General features: G+C 43.2%; 1 protein-coding gene across 1 annotated transcript in view; it reads left to right on the forward strand.

The window, feature by feature from the left end:
* The first annotated feature begins 263 nt into the window (after nucleotides 1–263).
* The window catches only part of pitpnc1b (phosphatidylinositol transfer protein cytoplasmic 1b), a 36232-nt gene continuing 25128 nt past the window's right edge, over nucleotides 264–11367 (forward strand). The window contains exons 1-2 of the mRNA XM_017714603.2: nucleotides 264–831; nucleotides 9255–9403. Of these exons, the coding sequence (XP_017570092.2) occupies nucleotides 784–831; nucleotides 9255–9403 (197 nt within the window). The 5' untranslated portion in view covers nucleotides 264–783. The remainder of the gene's footprint in view (nucleotides 832–9254; nucleotides 9404–11367) is intronic.

The following is an 11367-nucleotide window of genomic DNA, read 5'->3' on the forward strand; positions in this document are numbered from 1 at the left end:
AGAACGTTTGAGCTTAGCGAACGGAGCTTATACTCTCACTGGAATCACAATCTTGATAGCGACTCAGCTAGAGGGAGGGCAAGAGAGCATGTGTCTGAGTGAGTGAGGGAGAGATTAGAGTGAGGTGGAGGGTTAAAGGCAGAACACAGCAACTCAGGTGTGAGAGTGAAGTCGGGGGAGGGTGGAGGGGGGAGGAGAGGGTGCGGAAGGGTGGAGGGAGGTAAGAGATAAGTTTGGAGAAGGAAAGGAAAGAATTGGGAGGGAAGCGAAAGAGGCCTGGAAGCAAAAGTGGGCAGGGCCCAAAAAAGAATAGGGTAAAGTTACACATAAGACAACAAAGGCCAACAGGCAGTCAGGAGAGAGAGGGAGAGAGAGAGAGAGAGAGAGAGAGAGAGAGAGAGAGAGAGAAACTGAAAGATAGGCATCTACAGAGAAAACAAGCGAGATAAAAGAAAAAGGGAAGATGAGTTTAGTTTCATCTTTATGACGTACGATGACTGCTGGTAAATGACGAGTGAAAGAAGGAAGGAAAGAGTTGCTGGCAGAGGATTGTGAGGATTAAGAGAAACAGGAGACCAGAGAGCAGAGAGAGAGAGAGCAATAGAGAGAGAGGAGAAGAGAGAGAGAGAGAGAGAGAGAGAGGTAACTACAGGACACTGAGCAGACTGAGAATTGCCTTTGCATTGAGTTGTTTTAGATGAACATGTGAACCAAAGTTTGCAGGTAGATCAGACTACGGACAGAGCGAGAGAGCGAGAGAGCGAGAGAGCGACAAACGTGACCATGCTGTTGAAAGAGTACAGGATATGCATGCCTCTTACTGTGGAGGAGGTAAGTTCTGCTCAATTGTATGTGTTTTACAGAGAATCCATATTAAAATCTATAATATGTTGGAGTCTCTTGAAGGGGAAGTGCACCAATTTTTTGCAAATTTCTGCACAAGCCACCGACTGTGTTGTAAAACCCATTCAGAGCGGGTTTGGTGTGAAACGGTTCAGATGTCTTTCCAGTGGTGGTGATGGGAACCAGGCGTCGCCATGACTACAACACAGATATAGACACTTTATTTACTATCCAGAACCACCAGAGAACCCACACGAGTCTTCTGAGCTTATATTTCACATTTATGATAGTAAAATAACATTTCTTTGGGGACTTTTTTTTGCCAACGAAAGGCCAAAATCTTCCCAAAAGTATTATAAAACAATGTCTCAGACATCAGTGAACTGATAACTCTGTAAGGGAGGTTTTAGAGGTGGACGTCTGGTTCCTATCGGCACCACTGTGAGCAGCTCTGACTCGGTAGGTTCTCTAGAACAGAGCGTTTCACACCGAACCGCTCTGAACGACTCTGTTTACACAGATCTCAGCCATTTAATTACACAGAAAATGAATATTGCAAAAGAAATACTGGTGGAATTGCCCTTTATGTAATGTACTTTTAAATGAAGTTATTACATAACTTAAAATTTAAACCATTGCACATTCATTAAAAAACATTCTATTAAAAACACTGTAATGTATATATATATATTCTTATAAGTAAGTTAAGAACGAATATATTACTTTACTGATGCTGCCTGATCAAAAATGTAATCCTTAATAAAAGTCACCCTTAAAGCTGTAATCTGATAAGGCATATTGTCACAGGTATCCTTCTCTGATTACAAGTCAACATAATCCAGATTACAGGTAGTCCATTCATACCCGACAGAGCCTACAATAAACAAACATTCACACAGTTTGCCAGTGTGTTGATAAACCTCTCCTGGACCAGCCTGTATTTGTCACTAATTATATTCCGGTTAGCCTGGCTGGGCTAATCAGCCCTTCATCGAGTTAAGTCAGATGGTGAGGCAGGTGTAACCTTTTTAAAACAAAGATTTTCTTCTTTCTTTTCACTCTGTTAAGGCTTATTTGTGTTTTTTCCAGTGTTACATTATCATTTGACATACATGCTCGTTCTGCTCAAAGGCCATATTTTATATTTTTCTTTGTTTTTTAAAAATATCTGCAGTCCGCTCCCAACATTTGTGTATTTCTCCATCAATACATGCCTACATGGGCATTTTCCATCTTCTCTTTATCCCTTACAATTAAACAAGCTGCGTTCCAAAGCCGGGGCTGCAGCCGAGGTCGGGCGGGTCCTTGGTAGGACTGTCCTATGGAGACCCTTCCTTAATAGACACAGCACTAACTAGGCCGTGTGGTGACGTCACCAGAGTGGCGCGAAACTCGTGAGGGAACTGGTGAGAAAACGCAGCCGCTGCATTGAGTTTGTTGATTTTTCGCTTCTTCGTGGAAATGGAGATGTTCTTATGTAGTACGATAAACTACGACATATGGACTAAAGCTTTAATTAATCAGTCAATTTACACTTTATAAGCTAACGAACAACTTACACTGTGAAACAAGCTCTGCGGCTTTGCTTTCTGTCATTTTCTTGGTGCTGTTTTTTTCCCTTCATGTCGTTTGTGCACAGAGAACTGGATGTAACCGAAAGCCTGGAAGGAAACATCTGTTGCATCCTCAAAATCACTCAGAACGTAGGCTGCATTTCTAGGCTGTGTATGAAGGGTGCTTCACTTTGGAACGGCTTTCTTTGATGTACAGGCCAGAAAATGCAGCCTACGCTTTGGAACGCAGCTACAGGCTGTGCCTTTAAGATTGATATATATGCAGATCAGCTCTGTTCTGATTGGCCGCAAACAACAATCTCGTCTAACTAGAAACCAACAAAAAGTCAAAGATGAGCATCGATGATTTGGAGACGAATGGACTGATTTGCATTCATAATCACTCCAGCTGGTTTCCTGTTACGTTTAATCTGCAAAGAGAAACTGTCAAACACTAAAAAGACTCCAGCTTCTCATTCGAATGTTCCCGTTCCACCTTAAATGGATGCAGCAGTTACATTCGGGCGCCTCAGGCGCCTTTTAAGCTGGAACAGGAAAATTTGAACAAGAAGCTGGCGAATGAGAAGCGACTTCAGCTTGTAAAAACTCGAACATTGAGAGACTTTGTACAAGAAATTATACTTCTGGAAATGTTTCCTGCCAGAGATGTGAGAACAGCGGCTGTAGCTGAGCTGAAGCTTAAAGCAGAGCAATGTAAGTCTGTATTTGTGTTTATATTATATTTGAGCCTGCAATAGCACATCAGCACATACTGAGACAGGTTTACAGCCATGATGGTGAAACAGACACAAAACATTGCCGCTCCTAAGATGGTTTGATTTTTGCTGAAAGGACAAAACGGCTCTTCTTACCGTTTGAGCTGTGAGCCCTGATCTACATGGACTTGTTACATTTGGAAATATTCACAGAGATCATTAAACTCTTTCATTTAAAAAAAAAGGAGAGAAAGTCAGATCCATAATAGAGGCCCTTTAAAAGACTGTACAGTGCTGCAGTAGTGCTGTAGTAGTGCTGCAGTAGTGCTGTAATAGTGCAGTAGTAGTGCTGCAGTAGTGCTGTAGTAGTGCTGCAGTAGTGCTGCAGTAGTGCTGTAGTAGTGCTGCAGTAGTGCTGTAATAGTGCTGTAGTAGTGCTGCAGTAGTGCTGTAATAGTGCTGTAGTAGTGCTGCAGTAGTGCTGTAATAGTGCTGTAGTAGTGCTGCAGTAGTGCTGTAGTAGTGCTGCAGTAGTGCTGCAGTAGTGCTGTAGTAGTGCTGCAGTAGTGCTGTAATAGTGCTGTAGTAGTGCTGCAGTAGTGCTGTAGTAGTGCTGCAGTAGTGCTGTAGTAGTGCTGCAGAAGTGCTGCAGTAGTGCTGTAGTAGTGCTGCAGTAGTGCTGTAGTAGTGCTGCAGTAGTGCTGCAGTAGTGCTGTAGTAGTGCTGCAGTAGTGCTGTAGTAGTGCTGTAGTAGTGCTGTAGTAGTGCTGCAGTAGTGCTGTAATAGTGCTGCAGCAGTGCTGTACTAGTGCTGCAGTAGTGCTGCAGTAGGGCTGTAGTAGTGCTGTACTAGTGCTGCAGTAGTGCTGTAGTAGTGCTGCAGTAGTGCTGTACTAGTGCTGCAGTAGTGCTGTAGTAGTGCTGCAGTAGTGCTGCAGTAGTGCTGTAGTAGTGCTGCAGTAGTTCTGTAGTAGTGCTGCAGTAGTGCTGTAGTAGTGCTGTAGTAGTGCTGTAATAGTGCTGCAGCAGTGCTGTACTAGTGCTGCAGTAGTGCTGTAGTAGGGCTGTAGTAGTGCTGTACTAGTGCTGCAGTAGTGCTGTAGTAGTGCTGCAGTAGTGCTGCAGTAGTGCTGTACTAGTGCTGCAGTAGTGCTGTACTAGTGCTGCAGTAGTGCTGTAGTAGTGCTGCAGTAGTGCTGCAGTAGTGCTGTAGTAGTGCTGTACTAGTGCTGCAGTAGTGCTGTAGTAGTGCTGCAGTAGTGCTGCAGTAGTGCTGTAGTAGTGCTGTAGTAGTGCTGTACTAGTGCTGCAGTAGTGCTGTAGTAGTGCTGCAGTAGTGCTGCAGTAGTGCTGTAGTAGTGCTGTACTAGTGCTGCAGTAGTGCTGTAGTAGTGCTGCAGTAGTGCCGTAGTAGAGTTTTTAAAAGGGCACTGGCCTTTTTTAATGACTTAAAAGGAAACAAGAGAGAAGTAAATACACAAAACAAGTCCCACGTAAGTGGAGCAGCTCGTTGTGTGACGCCTAATTCCATCATCCAGCTCTGAACGCCAGAGTACAGCATCAGAGTATAACATCATATGACAGTCGTAAGAAGATCTCATGATATCTTTGTAGGAGGAAACAATATTACTGGTCCATTCATAATGAGATGTTCACACAAGGCTTGTAACGATGCAAACGGTGTGAAAAAAAACAATAAAAATATCACGACGTCTTCATATGACAACATTACAGGGGAATTCCACCACTTTTTTCTACATTTTTGCATAAATCAGTGCACTGTAGTGAAACGTGGACGTGGATTTCTATACACTGGTGGTGATAGGAACCAGGAGTTGGCATGTTTACAATACAAGCCATTTTATTTACTATCCAAAACCACCTACATATGTTATCTGAGCATCTTATGGAGTGTTGATGATGATACAATAGTGGAAAATCAAAAAATAAACAAATAAAATAATACATTTTGAATATTATTAACAAAAAATACCAAAAATTAGGCTAAACCGTAATGTAAAACCATCACAACACAACGTGTAAGGCATCAGGCAGTGAATTTTAGAGGTGGACGTCTGGTTCCTATCACCACCACTGTGAACAATTCCGAGTCTGGAATGGAGCGTTTCACACCAAACCGCTCTAAATGACTTTGCATCTTAACAAAGTTATTATGCAGAAATATGGAAAACAATTAAGACTCAGGCATGGGAACCTATTCCATGTGTGCATATGTGTGAGTGGAGCAACTGCAGGTTTTGTTAGCATGGCAAACACGCAGCACCACATTTGATTACTCAGCGAGTTGAGAGTGCTGCGTTTTTGCACTCGGCGCCAGTTGAAAGCGAACTTTAGTGCAAAGTTGACGCTCAGCCAGTGGAGTGCTTCAGCCTTTGACCCTGTCCGTGTAGCCAACAGTAAAACTTTAAACCAGGCAAGATGTGCGAGGCACCAGAACAGCCTCAGACTGCTGCTCACGTCAGCAGAACGTCCACGGATTTATGCGTTTGGGGGGGTGTTTGTGTTTGTCTCCGTCTCAGCCTGTCGCTGTGTTTCCAAAACAAGTCTGACCGGTTAATCCGCGTAACCCTGCAGGCCATGGAGAGAAACTCCATGAGAAAGACACCGCAGGTTGTTTTAGGGACTCGCAATCCGATGAACTGTCAACACTGAGGATGGGACGGGACTGAATTTAGGACAGTGCAGAGCAACAGTTCATCAAGTTTATCTGAACTCCAGAAAGGAAAATAGTCCTATAGGAGCATCCTAATTTGACAAAATTCCGTAATCTAGGAATGGTATTCATTTTAGGACACTGTGACGAGCAGCACAAAAAGCTCACTACCATTAAATAATGACAACATTACATTAATTCATAGTGCAAAACGTGTTACTGTAGAGGACAACTAGCCAAGCAGAATACAGTGAAGGGAAATGCGCCTTCACGCTTATGTTTTTGATATATTTATTACACTTCCATCCACATATCCACTGTTTATTTCCACAAAAACCATGTATTCATAACTATAATCAAACATGATCTTACTGTAACGGTGGTGTATAAGTACACAGTCACCTGGCCGGTCCAGCACATTTCAAACTCTTATTGTCCTGCTGTACAAACAGAGTTCCTACATTACTGTGGTGGGTTAGAACACTCAGTGCTCAAGGAGGCAATAATGGATAAACCAGTCCGTTAACAGGATCTACTGTTATTCCAATGCATGGAGGACAAGTCGGAACAGGACCTACTGCTATTCCAATGAACACAGGGCAAAACAGAATGGCATCTACTGTGACTCCAACAGAAAGAGGACAAACAGTCTGTAAACTGCGTCTACTGCTTTTCCCACGGAAAGAGGACAAGTCAGTTTGTTAACAGAATCAACGGTTATTCCGACGGATGGAGAACAAATCAGAATGACATCTATTGTTATAAATCTAATCGCTCTTTAATTGGGATCTACTGTTATTCCAATGGAAGGAGGATAAATCAGAATGGGCTCTATGGTTAGTCCAACAGAAAGAGGAAAAATCAATTTGCGAATGGGACCTACTGTTATTCCAAAGGAAAGAGGATAGGGGTGCAGGAAAAAATCGATTCTTAGATGCATCGCGATGCGGACGTGAACGATTCTGAACCGATTCACAAATGTAAAAGATCAATTTTCTAAATTTTAATTATAAGATAATGTTGACGGAACGCATAATTCGAAACTACGAAACTTGGAAGTGTGGAAGTGCAGCGCCCAGACGGTCCGTGAGGCGCACACAACAACAGCACAACTGGATGAGCGAGAAATCCGAGCGGCTCTGCATTAAAAGCCGGGTTAGGTCAGGAGTCGCAACCCAAATGTTCAGAAGAACACAAAACAAACCACCTCAGGAGCCACAACATTTATGTCCAGCATGTCTCAGTGTGTGCTGATATCGTAGTATAAGTTAGGTTAGAAATATAAACGAAAACACGGACTTCGCTCTGCTTTAAGCTTTAGCTGTAGCCGCTTTCCCCCCGTCTCCTCCAGAAAACCTTTCCTCTAAAGTAGATCAGTTTCTTGTAAATGTCTCTCCATTTTCGGCTGTTTTACGAGGCTGAAGTCGCTTCTTATTCTCCAGCTTCTTGTTCCACCTTAAATTCTGACTGAGGCGCTGAATGTAAATGCGGCACCATTTAAGGTGGAATGGGAAAATTCGAAGGAGAAGCTTCATCTTCACAACTTTTTAGTGTTTGACAGTCTCTTGTTGCAGATTTAACTTGCCAGTAAACCAACTGCGCTGCTCATGAATGCGAATAACGCATCGCTGCGCCGTGACCTGCAGTCTGCACACCAGTTCTCAGGCTTTGCGAAACAGGGCTTTCGCGCTGTTACACACGTCCCGTGTATTTTACCCCGATATTTTACTGACACAGCGATCCCCCCACTCTCTACAACAAGACCAAAACCCAAAAAAAAAATAGAAGTCCTGTATAGAAAAAGAAGATGCATTTATAATTGCATCGAATCGAATCGTGAGGTGCCTAGAGATTCCCACCCCTAGAAGAGGATAAATCAGAATGGGATCTACTGTTATTCCAACAGAAAGCAGATAAATCTGAATGGGATCTGCAGTTATGTCAACAGATTTCAGTGGTTAAGGTTTGGTGTGAAATGGTTCAGATGTCTTTATACAGTGGTGGTGATGGGAACCTTCACATCTAGACATTTTATTTACTATCCAGAACCACCAGAGAACCTACACAAGTCTTCTGAGCTTTATATGGAATGTTGATGATGGAAAATAGTGGAAAATCTGCAATAATCAGTTTTCTTTGGGGACTATTTTGCCTCAAAACGCCCTGCATGCACACGTTTAAAAAGGGGGTCTTTGGTGTTCTGTAATAAAAGCAGTTTTTATATATAGAACCTAGATGCGCTGGATTCTTAAATAGTTCTTTGCACAGTTACACGGTGAATAGCACAAAAAATGGCATTTTTTTCCACATCAAAAACATTTTGTGGTACTATATATCACCCTAAATGTATTTACACAAACATATTTGAGGCTGAAATCATCTCAAAACCATTGCACCCACAGCACTAAAATAATGTGACCAGTATCCCTCAGACTGGCCCTCAGTCAGTGACTAACATTTGGTGCTCTTCCAGTGAAGCTGATCTTTGTCAAGATGCTGAGATAATGAACTTCATGAGCGCGCTGCCATAGTCGGCACTGGCGCTGGCTGATGAGGGCCGGATGATAAATGGCTGTTTTTTTTAAATGCGACTCTCAAAACAAACAGTGCAGTAATACATCACACGGCCTGATCGCTGTGGAGGAACACGGAGACGTGGTTAGGGAGCTCCCACAGCTCCCAGCTGACAGACGGCCAAAGAGCCACTGAGGAAGCCACATGGGAAGTGAAACCAAAAGGATCACAATGCAAAACCATGAACATCAGCCCACAATAGCATTCCCAATTCCCAAATTTTCCCCCAATTTAGTCGTATCCAGTTCCACCCACTAGTTCAGACTCCCCCAGTCACATGATACCACATCAGGGCAAAAACTAGCACAGGTGTCACTACATGTTGCTGAACTGCCACTAACAACTGGACGGCTAAACACGCTTGAAGGAGAAGACTAACCACCAGATCTGTTACGCCAACTAACAGCCATCTGCGCTCGCTGGCATCATGGCTCTCTTAGGCTCCCAGACAAAGATGGTTGTAGCATCACCAGGGATCAAACTCATGATCTCATGATGATGCAGCCAACGCTTAGGTGGTTATGCCACTCGGGAAGCCATGAAAATCTTTTAGGTACATAAATCCACACAAACATCACGAGTGGCACTCGGCTAAAAAGAAAATACACTGAACAGAAACAGAAATGCAAACAAAAAAAATACAAAATTAAAATATAAATATAATTTAAAATAAAACAAAAAAATCCAGGATTTTCTTTTTGGCTAAAAATGTGGCGCAGTGCTGCAGGCAAATGGTGGTCACAACAGGTACCAACGTGGGAATTCTGCTTCACGACGCTGTTGTTTCTGAGGTTTCAGTAAAATTTACTTAAAATGTGTTTTATGTTTCTAATGTAGAGGAAAACTGTACAATGTGTTCAGTTCCAAAGCTCAGTCTCTGTCTCTCTTTCTCAGTACAAGATCGGGCAGCTGTACATGATCAGCAAGCACAGCCTCGAGCAGAGCAGCGGAGGGGAGGGGGTGGAGGTGGTCCGGAACGAGCCCGACACTCACCCCCAGTACGGACAAGGCCAAGTCACAGAGAAACGCATTTACCTCAGCAGGTGAGTCTGCAAGCGCACGGAAACCTTAACTGAATTACTAACAGAACTTCCTCACACGGAGATGGTCATTTGTTGGTCCAACACCAACCCTACTGGACCAGTGGAGGTCCGGCACTGTTGTCTGTGTGCGATTTGACTGGCTGATCTGTTCAGGATAAAGAATCTGTGTAATTTCCCAAAATTACTCCAAATATCCCGGATCAAAACATCACTTCGTGGACATTTCCATCATCATTACGCAAACAGGCGCCACACCTCCCAACAATAACAACACCCTGTGAGACTAAATGGCAGACAGCCCAGCATAAGGCTGGTAAACTGTGGTCATTCAACTGACCAAATGACATATAATCTGTCTGATCTTTCAAACGAGATATATGCGTGTTCAGAACAGCAGACGCTCTTCCTCGCGCGAGCCTGAAGACGTGGCAGGGTAAAGACACTCGGGAGCACCTGACCGACGCTTCCTGTCCTCCAAAACCTCCTTCGCTGCTTCATAATCACTCCTTCCTTTCCTCCATCAGCCTGTCAGGTAGCTGATGAAGGCTGATGATGGAGTCTTTTGCTAACGTTCTCAGGACTGTAATTACTCAGCTTTAGAGCCTTTAATTGGCGTGTGATCCACAGCTGCTTTACACAGTCTTTCCTCTCGCTCTGATTTCCTCTCGCTTCTAAAGATAACACGCCGGAATAAACTGGAGCTGGAAGATTTCGCTCCTTAACCTGTTCGTGTAGAGGCTTCAGGAAGAGCACAGCGAAGTACAGTCTTATAAAAAAAGGGTTCTTTAAGGGTTCGTTAGCAAAAGCAACGGATCTACTTCCATTCCACGCTTAAACGGTTCTATGCATGGCGAAACTGTTCCTTGGATTGATGGAAAACGTGCTGTATATGATTCTTCTCCTGCAACAAGCTTGGCACTGTGACAGCAGCTGAACGCTTTCTGGTGCTATGCAGAACCATATACAACACATTCTCCATCAATCTGGATAACTCACCGTGGAAAGACCCATTTAAGCATGAAATGGTTCTATACAGAACTCAAGAACCCAAACAGAACCATTACCTTTAGTAAAGAACCCTTCAATAACGTTTTTAATGAGTTTTACAGTGGTGGTGATGGGGAACCAGGCATCCAGAACCACCAGAGAACCTATACGAGTCTTCTGAGCTTATATGAATGTTGATGATGAAAAATAGTGATAAATCTGGAATACTCAGTTTTCTTTGGGGACTATTTTTTCTCACAACACCCTGCATATCATGTATCCCTCCACCATGAATGGAGTTTAAGGCCCAAACCTTCTCTAAACTCTCATAAAACAGCGTCTCAGTCATCAGGCAGTGAATTCAGAACCAGCTCATGTAGGAGCTTTCTGTGAGGAGCTTTTAGAGGGGGACGTCTGGTTCCTATCACCACCACTGTGAACAGTTCTGACTCGGTAATCTTCTCTAGAACAGAGCGTTTCACACCAAACCGCTCTGAATGACTCTGTTTACATCTTAATTATTAAGAAATTTTGAAGTTTTGGAGTTCCCCTTCAGCTGCATCCACTTCATGCACATCACACTGGGTGGCTGCGCATATGAGGATCATTTATTTCCAGCTACAGCTCCAGTATCAGCGTTGCATTTTCCCAGTCATTAGCGTTTAGGCTACGCGAAGCACTAGGAGAGTAAACGAAGAGTGAGTGAATGACCGTGGCTGGGCAGCAGAGTGATCTGGCTTGAGCAATGAACTACACTCTCACAAATAATGGTTCCTCAAGGGTTCTTTAGTAAAGAAAATGGTTCTATATAGAACCATGAACACTCAAAGAACCCTTTGCATTGTGAAAGGGTTCTTCAGTAGATGGTTCTACATAAAACATTTTTGAAAAGGGTTCTATATACTCTTTAAAAACAGTTCTTAAGAGATCTTTAGTAAAGAAAATGGTTCTATATAAAACCATAAACACTTAAATAA

The sequence above is a fragment of the Pygocentrus nattereri genome, chromosome 3, assembly GCF_015220715.1.
Source record: "Pygocentrus nattereri isolate fPygNat1 chromosome 3, fPygNat1.pri, whole genome shotgun sequence".
Classification (NCBI taxonomy): Eukaryota; Metazoa; Chordata; class Actinopteri; order Characiformes; family Serrasalmidae; genus Pygocentrus; species Pygocentrus nattereri.